The sequence below is a fragment of the Mastacembelus armatus genome, chromosome 15, assembly GCF_900324485.2.
Source record: "Mastacembelus armatus chromosome 15, fMasArm1.2, whole genome shotgun sequence".
Classification (NCBI taxonomy): domain Eukaryota; kingdom Metazoa; phylum Chordata; class Actinopteri; order Synbranchiformes; family Mastacembelidae; genus Mastacembelus; species Mastacembelus armatus.
In genome coordinates, this window is record NC_046647.1 from 22,276,309 (window position 1) to 22,294,226 (window position 17,918).

At 45.5% G+C, this 17,918-nt stretch overlaps 3 protein-coding genes and 2 non-coding genes across 6 annotated transcripts in view; 3 read left to right on the forward strand and 2 right to left on the reverse strand.

Annotated features, from left to right (window-relative positions):
* The window catches only part of LOC113131743 (bone morphogenetic protein receptor type-1A), a 38,444-nt gene extending 34,963 nt beyond the window's left edge, over positions 1-3,481 (forward strand). For both annotated transcript variants that reach the window (XM_026309354.1, XM_026309355.1), the window contains exons 10-13: positions 224-521; positions 718-893; positions 1,034-1,164; positions 1,315-3,481. In XM_026309354.1, the coding sequence (XP_026165139.1) occupies positions 224-521; positions 718-893; positions 1,034-1,164; positions 1,315-1,440 (731 nt within the window). In that variant the 3' untranslated portion in view covers positions 1,441-3,481. The remainder of the gene's footprint in view (positions 1-223; positions 522-717; positions 894-1,033; positions 1,165-1,314) is intronic.
* A 1,235-nt stretch (positions 3,482-4,716) lies between these two features.
* On the reverse strand, positions 4,717-6,985 carry rps27a (ribosomal protein S27a). The gene is made up of 6 exons (XM_026309369.1): positions 6,932-6,985; positions 6,759-6,823; positions 6,377-6,431; positions 5,798-5,883; positions 5,468-5,599; positions 4,717-4,912 (listed from the first exon to the last, which is right to left on the reverse strand). Exons 2-6 carry the CDS (start codon positions 6,804-6,806, stop codon positions 4,763-4,765), a joined length of 471 nt encoding a protein of 156 aa, XP_026165154.1. The 5' UTR covers positions 6,807-6,823; positions 6,932-6,985; the 3' UTR covers positions 4,717-4,762.
* Positions 6,986-7,202: 217 nt separating this feature from the next.
* LOC113131755 (clathrin heavy chain linker domain-containing protein 1-like) lies at positions 7,203-17,682 on the forward strand. The gene is made up of 13 exons (XM_026309377.1): positions 7,203-7,446; positions 7,885-8,072; positions 8,355-8,443; positions 8,710-8,908; positions 8,996-9,111; positions 9,392-9,491; positions 9,574-9,680; positions 10,258-10,429; positions 10,502-10,704; positions 10,887-11,069; positions 11,924-12,138; positions 13,893-14,098; positions 16,756-17,682. The coding sequence occupies exons 1-11, from the start codon at positions 7,261-7,263 to the stop codon at positions 12,118-12,120; spliced, it is 1,740 nt and encodes a 579-aa protein (XP_026165162.1). The 5' UTR covers positions 7,203-7,260; the 3' UTR covers positions 12,121-12,138; positions 13,893-14,098; positions 16,756-17,682.
* Positions 10,050-10,123, reverse strand: trnat-agu (transfer RNA threonine (anticodon AGU)). The gene has a single exon. It is a non-coding gene; the product is annotated as a tRNA-Thr (tRNA).
* trnat-agu (transfer RNA threonine (anticodon AGU)) lies at positions 11,091-11,164 on the forward strand. Its single transcript has one exon. It is a non-coding gene; the product is annotated as a tRNA-Thr (tRNA).
* Positions 17,683-17,918: the final 236 nt, after the last annotated feature.

The window sequence follows — 17,918 nt, forward strand, 5'->3', positions numbered from 1 at the left end:
TGTGTGTGTGTGTGTGTGTGTGTGTGTGTGTGTGTGTGTGTGTGTGTGTGTGTGTGTGTGTGTGTGTGTGTGTGAGATTCAGAGATGTTGAACCTGGAACAATAATGTAGTTAACGTTGTGTTAATGTTAATTTGCTGTGGATCAGACTCATCTCCAGACATCTGACTGACACATATTCTAGACATTTTTTACTCAGATCTGATCTGTGTCTTCGTCCCTCAGGCTTCATCGCGGCCGACATCAAAGGCACCGGCGCCTTCACGCAGCTCTTCCTCATCACCGACTACCACGAGAACGGCTCTCTGTACGACTACCTGAAGCTGACCACGCTGGACACGCAGGCTCTGCTGCGACTCGCCTACTCCGCCGCCTGCGGCCTCTGCCACCTGCACACCGAGATCTACGGCACGCAAGGCAAACCCGCCATCGCCCACCGAGACCTCAAGAGCAAGAACATCCTGATCAAGAAGAACGGAACCTGCTGCATCGCCGACCTGGGCCTAGCCGTCAAGTTCAACAGGTACAATGTTTGTTTTGTTTGTCCACCTGGAATTTCTGTTGGAATCACGTGATGTTTGTTAGCAGAAGACACATCGGAGGTGATGAAGACGTTCAGTCAGACTTTATCAATTCACAGTGACTGACCGCCTGATAATAAAATACATGTAAACAGTAAAATCAGAAACTGCAACAACATCTTGTTTGTGTTGCCATAGTGACACTAACGAGGTGGACATCCCTCTGAGCACCCGGGTGGGGACGAGGCGGTACATGGCCCCCGAGGTCCTGGACGAGAGCCTCAACAAGAACCACTTCCAGGCTTACATCATGGCCGACATGTACAGCTACGGCCTGGTGATCTGGGAGATGGCCCGACGCTGCGTCACCGGAGGTACGTGCACACACATTTATTGATGTGGTGGTTTGAAAACTTAAATCTGAAAAGAACTTTATAAACTTTACCTTTGGGGTTCTTTGCTGAGTTATGAACAGAAGGTTTTCCAGGTGAGCTGACCTGAGCTCTGCCTGCAGGTATCGTGGAGGACTACCAGCTGCCGTACTACGACATGGTGCCCTCTGACCCCTCCTATGAGGACATGTTGGAGGTGGTGTGTGTTAAAGGACTTCGGCCCACGGTGTCCAACCGCTGGAACAGCGACGAGGTGAGAACCAGTATTTTAGTTCCTGCAGATCTGAACCCTGGGCTAAGCAGCAGCAGCAGGAGGACTTTGCTCCGTCCCGTCCTCTGGCTCAGGGCTTTCTAACGGTGCGGTTGTGTGTGTAATGTTGTGTGTGCGGTTGTGTTCCCCCAGTGTCTCCGGGCCATGCTCAAACTGATGTCGGAGTGCTGGGCTCATAACCCCGCCTCTCGCCTCACCATCCTCAGAGTCAAGAAGACGCTCGCCAAGATGGTGGAGTCCCAGGACATCAAGGTCTGACCGCCCTCCTCCTCCTCTTCCCCCACCCCCTCTTCCGGATTCACCCCAACCTGCTCCACGTGAACTGGACCGGATCGAACCGGGTCAGAGCCTTCATCCGGAGGAGGAAGAGGAGGAGATGTTGGGAGATAATAAAACTTTTAAAAAACTAAAAAAGGGACCCGTCTCGGGACTGAACTGTGCGTCTCCTCCTCCCTCCTCCACCTTCAGACTGTCAGCTGGACACAAACATGGACTCCTTCCTCCTCCTCCTCCTCTTCCTCTTGGTGTGACGCTTTCTGTGAAAGCCAAACGAGACGGTAAAGCTGATTTGATGAAGACTTCCTGTGGAGGGTGGTGGGGGGGCAGTGAACGAACTGAGAAAATCTGAGGTGTTTTTTTTTTTTTTTGTTTGTTTTGTTTTTGTTTTTTAAAAGGACCCGGCCCGGGCTTCGTCAGCTTCCTGTTCCGAAACCGTAAAAATGCCAGTTTTTGTTTTTGCTCCTCTTCAGGACTGAGTTCTCCTGCCATATTGAAATGTATCTCCACTCATACAGCAGAGTTAACGAAACAAGGTACTATTATAATATGTGAATTTTAACGTGTAAATAGATGATATCGTTAGTTATCATTACCCAGAACACTATGCTGCAGTGGTGTCGACGCCTGCCGACGGGAGACGGTGGTCACTGTGGAGGCGTCTGCCGTCCTGTCTGTCCGTTTGTCTGACTGTCCATGTCTGTCCTTTCTGACTGTCTCTGTCTGTCTGAACAGCGTTAAGAGGTGAAGCTGCTCTGGTGGCAGAAAAAAGTCTCACTGGTCGAGTCAAACCTCAGTGGGTGGAGTCAAACCTCAATGGGCGGGGTCAAGCCTCAGTGGGCGAAGCCAAACCTGCAGGAAAATATGACGTCGAAGTGATTTTGATGTTTCTGACAGTGTTTCCTCAGAATGACAAGGTCACTCTCTGATAAGATGACGAGCAGTGTTGCGATCAGTTTTAAAGGCCGGTGAACAGTCCCCACTCAGAGACCACGACCACAGTTGACGCCTGTCGGTGTCTGGCCTGGATGAACCAAAACCACAGCGACGCACCGCTGCACTGGGAGACATGACGTTAAAGGGTCTGGGTGTCAGCAGGTTTAATGCTGAACAAACGTCTGTTGGGCTTTGTTTGTTTTTAGCTTCTTTACCTTTGTGTTTTTACATTTGAAATATTTGTGCCTCAAACACTTTCAGTGAAAAAACATTATGTCAATGGCTTCAAGCCAAAGAAACCACTGAAACGGATTTTATACATATTTATATTTTTCAATGTCAAATCTGAAAAGCAACTGCAGGGGAGTAGAAATATTCGGCAGCAGAAAGGGAAATACTAAAGTAAAGTTTACAAGTACTTCAGATTCTGCAGTACTTGCACTGCGTCAAAAACATTGAAGTGATGACTATTTCATGCTGTGTAGGTTTGGCTCCGCCCACTGAGGGTTAACTCTGATTAAAATAAAACTGTTTCTTCACTTTACAGCATCAAACTAAACTGAAGTTTTTTTTTCAGCTGCTTTCACTTTCTTCTATTTGAAAGAAGTCCAGGAGTTGTTTAGCCTAGCTTAGCACAAACACTGGAAACAAAGGGAAACTGTTAGCCTAGCTCCACCTTGTGACGGCCCCAGCTCTCATGGACTCACCTTGGACTCTAGCTTGATGATGCTACGCTAACACTTTCCTCCTGCTTCCAGTCATTGTGCTAAAATGTCGGACTGTTCCTTTAACTGGTGAGTGTGCAGCAGGCCGATGTGCACGTTTCCTGTGTGTGAATGAGTGAATGGATGAATGGGCCTAATGTAGTAGCTATTTAAGTGCAGTAACTTTAGTGTTTCTCTCTTAGTAAATATATGAACCCCAGTATAGGAGAAATCTCTAAATCTGTTGTTTTGTTTTGCTCTTGTTGTTTTGTACAGCATCCGGTTCGGTGCCTTATGAGTTTACCAAGGAAAATGAAAAACTCTGTATACGGTCTGTCCAGTGTAACAATTTTTAAGTAAATAACCTTATTTTAGTACACAAACTCCCAGCATCCTCTCTGATTCTTTCACCTGTTCCACTGCAGTTCATTTGTTGTTGTAGCCCAGAGTCTTTGAAGAAAAACAGTGGGTTGAAATGAAAAATGTTTGTTGTAGTTTAAACTGAAGGATCTAAGGACACTTAAAAATATGACTTAATTACTTTATGGAGGATTTTAACTTAAATCACAATTGAGATATTTAAAATTATTAAAGGAAACAATTACCACAGATTTTTAAATTATGATTTTAAGGTTGGTTTAAAATGCAGCTTTTAAAAACTATAGACCTTTGAATTGTGATAATCAAAACACAAACTAATTATTGCAAATTAAAAATCATGTTTGATTTTTTTTTTTGACTAGGATAATTTCAAAGTAAAGTCACTTTTAAATAAACATGTACTTTCAGATTAAAGTACTGTACTTTAATATCAGACTGTTTTGTCCTTGGCAGAAATCAGCACCTGGATCAGAGGACAGAGCCTCTAGAGCTTTGACTCTGCAGGTGTTTCCAGATGTTCAGGCAGCTGTTTGAACAGAGCGCCACCTGCAGGACAAACACTGAGACTGGCCAGGTGGGAAAGTTCAGAGTAAACAGGATCAGATTCATTGCCTGCTTCAATAAGTAATCAGTCCCTTCTAGTTACTTAATAATTTCATATTAATTTAATGATTAACTTGTTAAAACTGATCAATTATTGGAAGCTCATTAAAGTTATTAAAATATCTGAGCTTTTTGTAAGATTTTTAATATTTTCTAAACCTTTTTTAAGGAAACTCAATAGTTACAGGAGCATTTGGCATAAAATCCTGTCATGATCATTTTAGTGGTTCAGTCTAAACTGAACATTTATTTAACTCAGTCTGAAGTTTTTGCTTCAAATATTGATTTTAAGATTTTTCTGTGAACAGAAAAACTTTTATCACCAGTAAAAGGGGGTAGAAAAAACAGACCTTGTCAACCATTAGCTCCACCTAGTGGCCTATTTATTAGGTACACCTGCCCAGCTCAGGACATGAACTCCAGCATCAGTGCAGGCGCCTTTTTTATTTAACTGAACCTCATCTTCAGCTTCACAGATGTGAGTTCAGTCTGACAGTTTCTCGGTTAAAACACTGAATCTTTTAATTTACTCAACAGAAAGTCAGACTGAGAAGCTAAAACACGAAAATATTTAACCTGTTCAGTTTTAATGTGGAAATAATCAGCAGCAGTTCAGTGAATCAAACACAGAATCTCAGCTGTCAAAACATTTTCGTCTTTATTATTCAGTCCATCCCTGTCTACTTGTCCTCGGGCTTGTTGAAGCAGTAGGTGAGGCAGCACTTCCCGCAGTAGTGACGGTCGAAGTGGCTCGCCATGAAGACGCCGGCGCCGCACTCGTCGGCTGGACACTCGCGCCTCAGACGGTGGATTTTACCGTTTTCATCCACCTGGAAGAGACGACAGGAAGCTGGACTTTTAGAAAGATCAGAAATAGATAACGATTCTAAAATTCTGATGGGTCAAACCACAGGAGTACACAGATCCTCTGTACAAGAACTAATACCAACATAAATACTGCAGAAAATGTTACATAGGTATGATCTGTAATAGTATGCAGTGTAGAAGTACTTGTACAGTGTACCTGTGGCTACTGTACATGAACTGCTGCTAATCAGCTCAACAAACTGTCAGTACTTCATGTTTATTTTGGAGTAAAAAGTCCAACACTTCCAAGTACTGAGTGGTTCAAAACAAATACTCTACACCATATTCATACTGAGACTGTACCTACTAACATGTCACTGCTGACAAATCGTCTGAAGTGAGTTTCACTTTGCCAGAATTGAGACAAGTTTAAGTGAAGCCAGAAAAACTTTCCAGCTATTTTAGATTCTGATTAAACTTGTTAAAACATCTGATTTACTGTGTGGACGCTCCAGGTCTGCTGCTTTTTCAGATGCAGAACCCGATCACCTCCCACAGCCCGGACTCTGTGTTTGTACCTTGTAGTACTTGAGCACAGCGAGCTTGACCTTCTTCCTCTTGTGCTTGTTCTTCTTGGGGGTGGTGTAGGACTTCTTCTTCCTTTTCTTAGCACCACCACGCAGCCTCAGCACCAAGTGCAGAGTGGACTCCTGACGAGACAACAGACAGACAGTGTGATGTGACACAACCTTCATGTGCTGAAGTGTCTAGAATTACAGCAGCTGGAGGTTTAGCTGGTTATGATCTTTCAACTCAAACCCCCAGTGACTTTTTGCACAGTAAGTTCTCTGTTCAGGTCTGGGGCTCCACCTGTGACTGTTTGTATGAGCAGGATGGTTTCTTCTCACCTTCTGGATGTTGTAGTCGGACAACGTCCGTCCGTCCTCCAGCTGCTTCCCAGCAAAGATCAACCTCTGCTGATCAGGTGGGATACCTGCAGACACCAGAGCCACACGTCAGCACCGCACATTCAACAGTTGGAACAGAAGTAAAACCCACATCTACATCCACTTGTGTTAACATCTGCACATTCAACTCTAATATTTAAATGAACTCTCTCAAAATGTACACATCCAAAGTAACGGCTCATGTCTGAGGCCCCAACATTCTGAGAGACTTTACTAGATCCTGAGCACTCAGGATCTCATTTAGTACAACAAAAACAAAGTTAAGAGACTTTGACGGTTCCTGGACCTGAGCAGCTCCGACCATAAAACCTGAACACACATCTAAACCTCATAGTACTCATACATCATACTACCCAGGTACTGCAGTACAACTGTGACAGATCTCTCAGGATACTACACAGGTACTGCAGTACAACCGTGACAGATCTCTCAGGATACTACCCAGGTACTGCAGTACAACTGTGACTCCTGTAAAACACCAGCTCTTAGGTCCCGTCAGCAAAACAGAACCGAACTCACCCTCTTTGTCCTGGATCTTGGCCTTGACATTTTCGATGGTGTCCGAGGGCTCAACCTGAAACAGATCAGTCAGGACACGAGGATCAGACCTGTCGTGTGTTTTGATCAAAGATGATCGATAAGTAAATCAGTTTAGGTCTGATCGGATCTTGGTGACGAACTTTAGTGACACACGTGTTTATGGTGCTGTCCAACTGTTAGCTTAGCCACTTAGCTTATTTCCTGAGCGGCCTCTGTACGAGCCGAGTTTAGACATTAAGAGACCGCACTCGTCACATGTGTGACCGGTGATGGATCCACATGGGGTTTCTGGTCTAATCTGAGCCTGAACTTTGTAAAACCGGACCCCCCCATGAGTACCATCCCAATCCGGCTCACCCACCTCGAGGGTTATGGTCTTCCCCGTGAGGGTTTTGACGAAAATCTGCATCCTGGCGTCCAATCCACCTACGACAGAGACACATAAGAGACTTTAAAGATGCGGTCTGAGTCCAGGACGCGTCAGAAAGTCGAGATTAGAAGAAAAAGATCCATAAACCCGGAGCTCCATCTTACCGCAGCTCGCTCCTAATGGCGGATCATGAGAAGAGGGCTTTCCTCTCGAGCGACGGGGTTTTCTGCGCGCGTTTGCACGGGCTGAGGTGTCCGTCACGGTGCCTGTTGGAAAATATCGATTAAAAGTCGATATTTAGGTTGTTCGCGTCTTTTTCGGCTCTACGTTAAATAAGACCAACCGACGTGTTTATATTCAAATTAATCAGACGTTAAAAAATTTAATTCAATCAAAGTTAGACCGTCGCTGTAACCATAGCAACGGCGACGTTAGCACGAGAGCAAAAAGTGCAGGTGTGAATGTTGACAAATAATGTGTGAAGGAGAAAACAATGTCCGAGCCACAAACAAGACTAGAGGAAAGACGGTCGACCCCCGACATCTTGACCTCAGGGACCGACGAAAGGTTTTTTCAGTCCCTGTTTGAGTTTATCGAAGAAGAGAAACGGTACCTGCGGTGCCCGGAACAAGGTCCGGACGAGCTCCGGTACATTATCTACCGCTCTGTTTTCAATAAGGTACCGACCCAAATCAGATCTGACACAGATTATCAGAGGGAAACTAGTTTATAGTGAGTATAGTATAGTTTATAAGGAGAAACTGTTGGTTTTATTAATGTTTAATATTTATATTTACTCTCACTTTATACTGAAACTGCTTCCAAACAACCAACACATGGTTCTAATTGAACAAGTCTCAAATAGAAACGAAACAGCACCAACAGAAAAACCTAAAACAATGACAGAAAGAACAAAATGACACAAACCGACATCAAATATACACAAAGCAACGAAAAAGTGACACAAACCACCACAGGAATAAGAAAAGGAAGATGCCAATGGACCAAAAGCTGCAAAATAATTATTTCTAATCAATGTGTGTGTATGTGGGACAGTGGAGGTAAATGCAGATTAGCAGGTGACAGATTCATTTTCTGGGTCTGAATTTCCCAACAGGTGATAGCACGAGCGACGGCCTACAAGAGACTCCTGCTGTCCATAAAGGCGGAGTATGACGACACCATCAGGGAGCTGAAGAGGAGGCAGGATGAAGCCAGGATGAGACAGCGAAACCTGGCAGCCTCCACGTCACATCCGAGATCACTAACGACCTGCCGGAGACGAGCGGCCCAGCTGAGGGACAGGTGAGTCTTCAGACACTTGGGTCTGTCAAACTTTATTTTATCTGCTCATGTACAATATTAATGATAAATGTGACTATGTGTCTGTTTCTGATCATTTCCTGTCTGTTTCTGATCATTTTGTGTGTCTGTGTAGTCCTGGCCCAGCCTCAGGACACAGGAGGCCTGTAAGACCTTTAGCAGAGTTCTGGTCCTGAAGTTCCTGAGCTGTAGTGCAGCTTTAGATACATCAAATATCTTTACCAGCAGTTTCTGATTAACGCTCCTTTCTTTGTTTCTCTCCAGGATCTCTGTCCTTCACAGGGAAACAGCAGAACTTCAGGAGGAGATCCAGAGACAGAAACTATGTAGAGAGCAGAGCCCCTGGATACCTGGTACTGCTGAGACCGATTCTTACATTTAGTTACATAGGTTTTGTTTTGAAGGATGGACAGTCAGACATAGGACATGTTACTGCAGGGACACACAAAATGACAACAACAAGATGCAAAACAAGAACAGACTGAAACAGACAGACACAGGCCTTTTACAGACCAGGGGCCTGATGTCTCACGATTCGTCCATGCCGATAATGAGTGCCTGGCAGTTTGTGTACGTACTGTGTCAGCTCATCCGACCACACATTTGTCTCATGGCCCAGGTCTGACAGTGGCTGAGTCTGAAGATCCTGAGGCTCTGGACGGGCATCTGAAGCGTCTGGAGGCTCAGAGAGCTGCTTTACTCGACAGGAAGAGTCGCTGCGTCTCTCTGGAGGTCAGAGCCGAGCTGGACGCCAAGCTGCACGCCGCCGAGCTCCACAGGGACCAGCTGACCACAGAGAACAACCGACTGAAAGTCCTGTGAGAGCAGAGACACAAAACCTGCTTGGAGTAGAATGTGGAAAACAATATACTATCAAATATCGTCTTTTGTCTGTCCGTCTGCAGATACAGGCGTCTGAGGCTTGTGTGTGACCGTCTGTCCAGCTGGGAGGAGGAGGGGAAGCAGGTTCCGCTGGAGGAGCTCCTGGGTTCCATGATGGAGAACATCAGACAGACCAGTGGTGAGACTTTCATATTTAATCTGAGAAAAACATCTGGAAATAGGGAGTTTTATTACCCATGGTGTCCTGATGTCTCTTCAGGAGGTTTTACCATCTTATTCATTGGAAGAATTTTGGGGAAAAACAATAATACTACAGCGATTCTGCTGTGATGTTCAGCAGGTTATTTATGTCGTTAGGTGGAAACATTCAGGCTGAAACTACAAACAAAAGGAAGGAGGTGAGGGGAAGGTGTCGCAGGATGTCTCACTGTTTTTCCTGACTCCTGTTCATCCTGCAGGGACGGATGAAAACAGCTGCAGCATCGACTCTGAGCTGTTTGAGGACGACGAGCCGACCGGAGTCGATCAGTCCAAACTCCTGACAGATTACCTGCACAGGTGTTGCCTTCACAGACAGGTTCTGATGAGTTTGTCTGAACTCTGCAGACCCTCGCTGAACCTTCTGCTGTCTCTCCGTCAGGTTTATTGAGCTCTTTGACTCGGCTCAGTATGAGGAAGCTGCTCTGCTCGCTGCCAGGTCTCCTCAAGGAGCCCTGAGGAACCTCGACACAATGCAGATGTTTGAAGGTGAACACGTACATCAGTACATTTCTATGTGGACTAGTTTCCACTTATTGTTCGACATTTTCATTATGTAGAATTAAAGCAACTGCTGGAAACCAATAAACCCAGTGATCAGACGTGAGTTTGTTTGGAGGACACATTCTTTGTTTTGAACTGGAAAAACTCACCTGTTTTTAATGTGTCAGCTTATAAGCATAAAAACATCCCATCATCGGTCTGAGTCCTAGACTGAAACAGGACCTGACAGGGTTCATGTTCATAATATTAAGGGTCCAGCCTCAGACACACAGAAACAGTGGGACTTGTCTGTGAACAGTGTAAACTCCACCTTTCAGGCAGTAAAATGTGAAGTGATTCCCACACATCTGTCTGAGGCACTGCTGGGATTTGAACCCAGGATCTCCTGTTTACTAGACAGGCACTTTAACCAACTAAGCCACAGCGCCTCCCATGGTTAGATGCTGTCCAGAGGCTTGTTGAGCAAAGCATCAGCCAGCGTGTTTACAAGTCTTTTGACACACGTCTTGAATCTGGCAGCTGCAGGCGGTGATGTTCTGAAACACCTGTGTCCTCCTCTCAGGTGTGAAGGGCCCCGTGGGGTCGCCTCCCCCTCTCCTGGTCTTCTTCCAGGCCCTGCTGATCACCGCCCCGGCCGGAGACGAGCTCTCGGCTCCTCTGTCCCTGCAGGGCGTCCGCTGTGCCCTGCAGCACGGCGCCACGCAGCTCGTCACTCACGCCGTCACCCACAACAAGTAAAAGGCAGAAAAAATCAGTGTATAGGTTTTTATCATGTCTGCTGGAGTTTACAGTGTTTCTCCTCTCAGGCTGACCTTCTCTGAGGACCTGGCTGACATCCTGACTGAGCATGCTCAGAAGAACCCTGGTGTGGCTGACCTCTGTCTGGCGTTGGCCACCACCGTCTACGAGGCCTCCGGCCTGGACAGGAAGACTGCACTGAGCATGTGCAAGAGAGGCCTGATCCACAGCACTGCTGAGTTCATGAGCCACTGCAAAGGCCTCACAGCTGGTCTGTGTTACCATCTTTGTGAGGACCGAGTTTAGTGATGCATTCACGTCATGAGTTACGCCATAGTCCACTCCATTTAGTTGTCATGGTCGTGTGTGTGTGTGTGTGTGTGTGTGTGTGTGTGTGTGTGTGTTTTGTTCATATGTCATATAATAATCTGAATGTGACTCTCTCTGTCTCAGAGGACTGTATATGGGTCCTGTGTCGATCGCCCAGCCTCTCCCTCTTCCAGCTGCTGACCGAGCCTCGGCGGGGCCAGGCGGCCATCTTGTCAGCGGGCGTGGCCTGTTCCACTCTGCTGGCCGACTCTCGGTGGCATCAGTTAGCTCTGCAGCTGCTGGACGGCTTTGTCGGACAAGGACGAGGTGCATCACCGACCCAGAGCAGGCGCTGTGGCTTAGCTGGTTAAAGCGCCTGTCTAGTAAACAGGAGATCCTGGGTTCGAGTCCCAGCAGTGCCTTGTTCTTTGCAGTGTGAACAGCAGGGACAGACACAGATAATCCCAGCGTGCATTTTAAGGGTGTTCTTTGAGGTTTGATAAACACAAGGCTTGTTTTACATTTTAGATTTCAGTTACAACATCAAGATGTTCAGGATGAAATATTAAAATTAAATAATCACACATGAGCAACAGAAACTCACCATCATCTACCCCTGTTCCCTGAGGAGCTGCTGGGACCTGAACCCAGAACTTTTGTTTATAAGACAGTTGCTCTAACCCAGACACCACAGCACCACCTGTCAATGCCACAGCCACGTTATCATAAAGCCTTTTTCAGAGGTGACCTGAAATAGTCTGGACTACAACATCACACTGAGGTTTTCTCTTGTCAACAAGGACTATAACTTTCTTTACTAACTAGTATTGTGGTTATATCCACATCCTGATACACGGTCTGGACCACTGAGATTTATAGTACAACCAGCAGCGTCCACAGACCGGCGTGTCTGAGCATGCTCAGTGACCTCTGCCTGTTAGGAACCGTGAAAGTCACCTGTGTTTTTAGTCTCAGTAGATGCTAATGGAGAAACTACTGTGAAGGGGGAAGTGTCAGAGCTGTAACCACTGGCTCACTGATGTGTTTCAACAGGGAGCTCTGCAGCACGAGACAAAATCATCAACAGCAAATCTGGAACCTGAATCTGAAAATTCACAGTGAAAACCAGGAGTAAGATTCAGACCAAACTAACAGCACATGTCGTGTTCCGGTTCTCTCAGGGGTCTTGGAGGAAGTGATCCTGGAGGACTGCAGCGCTTCAGTCGACATTTGGACTGACGTGGCATCTCTGTGCTCCGAGCTGAACCGAGCCGACCTGAGCCGGGCTGTGCTATCTGTCCTGCTGGACCAAGGCGGGACCAGTCTGCTGTCCCCAGACCTGGAGGGGGCCCGACTCATGGAGCACGTTTTCCTGTGAAAAGCAAAGCTGATGCAGGTAGAAGAAACACAGTAGAACAACTCCAAAGAACTATGTTCTTCTTTTTATGTTTAAACACACTATCCAGGACTCTGTGTAAAAGTTTCTTTCATCATTCTTTTATATCAGCGTCTCAAACATGAATTCACAGACATGTCCAAGGTTTTTTTGGGTGTGTTGACATTTAAAGACCGAAGGTCAGCAGCAGAACCACACAGGACCACAGAATGAAAATAAAACCTCCCGTTTTCTGCAAACACTAATGAATTGGGTTGTTTTTTTCAATAGTCATGATGTGATCTGCCCCTCTGGTCCTCTATTAGCTACCTGACCTTTGACCTTTGGCTGGTGCCAATAAAATGACTGAAGGGAAACACCTGAAGCAGTGACGGCTGATGACCAGCAGGTGGCAAACAGATTCAGAAAATGAAGCTGGTAGTCAGGGAGCCTTCAAACACACATTCTTACTGTAACCAACCACACACTAAGCAATTATATCGTTTTCCCTAGTCAGACAAATAAAACGATGTCAGGACAGAGGCCGTCCCCCAAAAACCAGCTCCAGACTCTGATGTGAGCAGAAGAACCAGAGACCAGTCGAGTCTTTGTTCCTTCAGAGGCTGTAAGAAGTGACGGGATGGCTGTTGTTGTCAAGACAACCAGGAAACACACTTCATCTGTGTGGTTTCTCTATGAGCTCTGGCCAGAATAAAAGCTTCATCTCTCAGATCTTACAGCTGTGCGGCGAGCGAACACCAGGAGATGAGCAGAGGATGCTGGGTAGACAGTGGCCGACTGTGGCTGCAGGCTGTGTTTATAGACTGGTGGGAGTGTTTGTTCAGTGTGTGCGGCTTCATTCACTGGGATGTGGCTCGGATAGCGTCACACAAAGGCTCCTCTGTTTGACCTGCTGTGTGTGAGCGTTGTCAGGTCAGTGGGACTTGTGAGGACTCATGTCTGCTACTGTCCTCATGAGAACATTTAGGCCGAATAAGCCAGTCCTCCAGGGAACCAGAACTAAAGCTGAATTTCAAAAACGAAATAATAATGTGAAAAACAATGAACATGCTCTCCAGATCAGATAATCCTCCAGCTGCTCTACTTTAACACCCCGTTACATCGCAGCTATCACATCCTTAATTATGCTCAAAGCCATCAGGAGGCCAGAAGGTGCACGTCTTTAATATGTCTTATAATTAAGTGAGCAAGGCTCCAGCAGATCCCCGTGACCCTGGTTAAGGATTGAGCGGGTATAGATAATGGATGGATGGACTGAGTGAGCACTAGTGGCAGTAAAAATCATGGTAGGAGTAAAAGGTGATGTTAAAGTGATGAAGTCCATCTGGGATGGAGATCAGGGTGGATGGTTCAGTGACGAAACACAGAAGGCTGAAACAGGAAGTTCTTACTGGTCGGTTGTTAACCCTAACCACAACCATGGTCTAACCAAGTGGTATCTGTGTTTGCAACCACAACAGTGAATGTCCAGCCTCTGATAATGGCCTGTGGATCCACTCTCATAGTCCGATCCCTAATAACAGCCACTAAAGGGTGGAGACCCAGATTTGTCTGGTTCCCCTGTGGAGGGCCTCAAGCCCTAGTTTGGGTTAAAGTAGTTACAATCAGCTCCAACAGTGAAATACTGCTGAAGCTGTGATGCCTCAGTATTAACCATCTAATCATGTTGGTGCTTTACACACAGAAAAGTTCTGGTTCTGAAGTGGCTCTGGTTCATTTGGCCTATGGTTTGTTCATGGTTTGTTTTCTTCCAGAGACAGTAAAATGGAGGAAGCAGAGAGTTGGAAGGGACCAGAAACACGACGAGGAGACTTCAGTGCTGACTCACGACCGCCTGGCTCCGTCACAGCCTATTGATCTGCTGCAGTGAGGCAGCGATGCTGGGCCAGCATGACACAGCTTCTTTGTCTCTGTGTCAGCTTCGTTCAAAGCCCAGTGTGTGTCTCTGGATATTAGAGAGGTTAGTGCTTTCTTCAGCCTGTCTCACGTCTCACATCCCAGTAGAGACATCAACCCTTTCCACCACAGTACTGGGACCAGTCAGTCTGTTATTAAACTCTGCCCTATGGCTGAAACTGAGAGCTGGGAGGCTCATTGTGTTTCTAAATGTTATTGATCCATAAATGCCAACAGTTGTTCAGTTTGGGCCTCACAGCTGTGGAGCTGTAAATGTTTCAATTTGGTTTTTTGGTTTTTTGAGGTGGAAATTCCCCAAAATGCATTGGGCTTAATATATTATTGATGTTCATATGCAGATTATTGCACACAGTGCAGGCTGTGTGCCGTTCAGACTGAGAACACTAGAATATTAAGTTAAATTCTTATCCAAACCAGACAAAAACATTGACGCTCTCTGGCTGGAGAAATATCAGTGTGCAATAGCAGCTGTTACTACCAGCTGCTTCAGGGGAGGGGTGAAAGCTGTCTCATCATATCTCTGCTCTTCTCAGAGTCAACATTACTGCCAGAGCACATCTCAGGCCTGTTACACTTCACCTCAGAGAAATATCAAACCTGGGGAGAAAACGTCTGCATGTTCACGGCCCCAAACGCCAAAACGGTCCTCACAGAACTAGAAGTAGCAGAGCCCAGACCTCAGTGTCACCCAGTGGGAGACAGCAATGATGAGGGATTACACAGCATTTTTCACTTTCTCTACTGAGCTCAGGGTATTTATAACACACACATTTAATCTCTGTCCTCCTGCTACCTCATGACTGAGGGCATCGCATCAGGAATCTGCCGTCTGTGTGTGTGTGTGTGTGTGTGTTGATTCCGCTTGATATTTCCATGGATTGAACATGTTGGTGGTGGTGTGGTGGAAAATACTGTGCACAGCTGCCATGAGAGAAACATTTCTGACATGCGGTGAGGCGAGCTGATGTGTTATTATTGGTAATGCATGATTTATACCTGCACAGCTCCCAGTAATAAATACTGACAGTCAGCAGGTTGTTTTGAGTTTCCTTCCTTAACCAATGTTCACTTGTTCAGCTCATCTCATCTTGATTCCTTATGCGGAGCAGTACAGACCAGGTTTTATAATCCTGATACATCCCCTCGTTTATAGTCCTGGAAATATATTCCTGATGAAATTGTCTGAAAATCGTGGCTTCACTTACCTGCCTGGTCCCTGAGATCTGTTAGCCTCTCCTGCATTAGTCAGATGAACAAAAACAACGGCTTCACGTGGATCAGCAGGTTGGTCGGCTGGAGGCCGAGATAAGGGCGTTTGTTAGATCAGGTCGAAAGATGATGATGTGTCAGTGTTAATCAGTTGCTGCAGGTTTAAATCAGACACTTTGCCGTTTCTCAGAATCTCTGCATCATGTTGTGGGTAGAAACAGTCAGTTATACAATAATCTGCCTTGATTTGTCTAGTTTACTGTGCGTGTTGATGCTGTTATTATCTGTGTGTGTGTGTGTGTGTGTGTGACTCAGCTCTCTGCTGATATACTGAGAGGTCAGAGAGCCGATGATGTGACACTGTAATCAGGTCGGGAAGCAAAGTGCATCCTCTCAGTGAGGGTGAGAACCAAACACTGACACAGCATCAGGAGCATTTTTTTAATGTGTTTGTCACAGTGAAATGATTCAGATCATCAAACAAATGTTAATATCACACAAACATAACCTGAAAATGTGTTTTTTAAATGATGATTTCATTTATTAGAGTCAAAAAAGCTGACCAAACCTGCCTGGCTCTATGTGAAAAGTAATTGGCCCCCTCCCCTCTTGCTGAATCATAAAGATTGACCACATTTTTTGGAAAGCTGAGTTAAATTTCACTTGCCACACCCAAAATAAAGCTGAGGCTTATGGGAATGTTGGCAGTTTTGTAGGTATTTAGTCATAAATCACAAGAAATGAACAACTTAGATGAAAAGTCAGAGAATCAGCTAAACGTTAGTGATCCCAGTTCATATTTAATTCAACACAAGATATAAACAGCAACATGAGAGAAGATAAAACTTTATTTAAACCAGTGAGACAGACGTCTGCTAAACCTTCAGTCTGGGCAGTGGACGCCTGTTCACGTCCACTGTAAACAGGCCTGTCGCTAATCAGAGCAGCTGCCATCATGTGTGGACGACTAAAGATAACTGTGTATGTCAGCAGCCTGCAACAACTGGGTCGGCACACACACACACACACACACACACACACACACACACACACTAACTGAATTTAGGCCAAATAAAATGATCAGTGGTAGTTTATTTTTTACTCTATAATAAATAATGAAAGACATGGGCTACAGAAGCTTTTGAATAAATAAAGTTTCACTAAAGTTTACACAAATCCAATGACTACAACTAACATATTTTCAAAATAAAGTGTCAAAGGTAACTCATGGGGGGCAGATTAGTGTGGACGTGTTATAAGAGAGGAGACGCTGCAGAGTGACCCTGCAACCTTTGGTCAATCAAATAATCAGAGAGAAAATTAGAATCTGAGTTATTTTTATGCAATTTATCTTTTTTTTTTAGGTTCAAGCTTCTCGAAAATGAGTATTTGACGCTTTTCTTTGTTCACTTTGGATTTTAACCTGTTGGTAACACCTGACACCTGAAGACGTTACGGTGTAACTGGTATGTTCTGTTTATTATTCTACAGATAAAACAATTAACTGATGGATCCACGAGACAGTCAGTACCAACACGAACGGTTAGTTTCAGGTCGTCTGAGGGGAGCGTGTGTTTGATGGCAGGTGTGAACAGGATGGACAGGTCACATGTGCCGTGACTCACCTGTGTGCTCACAGTGACTGTTGTTTCCAGCACAACACCCTGCACAAACAGCGTCTGCTGCAACACGGAGGCAACAGCTCTGCGGTGCTGACATTCTTGGAGCGTGATTGTTCTACTATGAATAGTTTAATCAAAGGATCAGCTCGTTGTTGTCCAAAAACTATTAAAACCGCAGCAGGGAGCCGCACCGCTGACCTGGCTCGCATGGTTCTTCCTCACCAACAATGGGAGGCCCGTCTTTTTCCAAAAACCAGCTCCAGAACCTGAGAACGGCCGTCACTGTTTACAGCCTCTGAAGGAACAGAGTCAAAGCGGACCGTTTGTTGGGGACTGCTTTGAGCAGCGGATTAATCAATATTCTGCTCCCTCCCCCATCTTCCTGTCTCCCTCACCCATCATCATGTGGTCTGTCTCCGAAGCAGACCTATACCCTTACAGACATATATATCCATGTTATATATAGAGTCTGGCCTGTCATCAGCCTGCTGGGAAACTCTATATCTCCAACTGAAGCCGAGGTCAGCTCCCTGTAGAACCACACGTTCCTATGGAGAACGTTTATTGAGAAATCAGTCTCTGGGGACAGAGACAGAAGAACTCATCTTTAACTTCTGTTACTAAACATCCAGGTGTTTTGTTTTTTTTTTAGGATGTTCCAGTCTGGACCAACTAAAAGGGTCTGATTGCCAGAGTAGAGACTTTGCAAGTCCTCAACCAGTTTTCGGTTTGCTTGATTTCTAAATGGTACCAGAAACAGATGCTGAGTTCAAGGTCCTTTTATTTGTTTTGCCTGCCATTGTTGGTGAGGAAGAACCATGTGGCTCCCTGCTTTAATAGTTCTTGGACAACAATGGAGGTCTACAGGACAGACTCATAAGCTGAACCAGGCTCTGGATTCACACACATTCACTGGTGTTTTTTGTCTTTAAAATAAAAATGAAATAAAAAAATACCAGGACTAATCCTTTAGCCTGGGTGGACCCAACTTCTTCTTCTTCTGTGGTTTCATACAAGAGGCGTCTCCATTGT

What these genes read in the sequence shown, in the direction of transcription:
- rps27a (XM_026309369.1), bottom strand. Translation starts at nt 6,806, where the DNA reads ATGCAGATTTTCGTCAAAACCCTCACGGGGAAGACCATAACCCTCGAG. An exon ending in CAAGATCCAGGACAAAGAGG is followed by an intron (nt 5,884 to 6,376) that starts GTGAGTTCGGTT and finishes TGGTGTCTGCAG; the next exon opens with GTATCCCACCTGATCAGCAG. An exon ending in CTGTGCTCAAGTACTACAAG is followed by an intron (nt 4,913 to 5,467) that starts GTACAAACACAG and finishes CGTCTCTTCCAG; the next exon opens with GTGGATGAAAACGGTAAAAT.
- LOC113131755 (XM_026309377.1), top strand. Translation starts at nt 7,261, where the DNA reads ATGTCCGAGCCACAAACAAGACTAGAGGAAAGACGGTCGACCCCCGAC. An exon ending in GAACATCAGACAGACCAGTG is followed by an intron (nt 9,112 to 9,391) that starts GTGAGACTTTCA and finishes TTCATCCTGCAG; the next exon opens with GGACGGATGAAAACAGCTGC. An exon ending in CACAATGCAGATGTTTGAAG is followed by an intron (nt 9,681 to 10,257) that starts GTGAACACGTAC and finishes TCCTCCTCTCAG; the next exon opens with GTGTGAAGGGCCCCGTGGGG.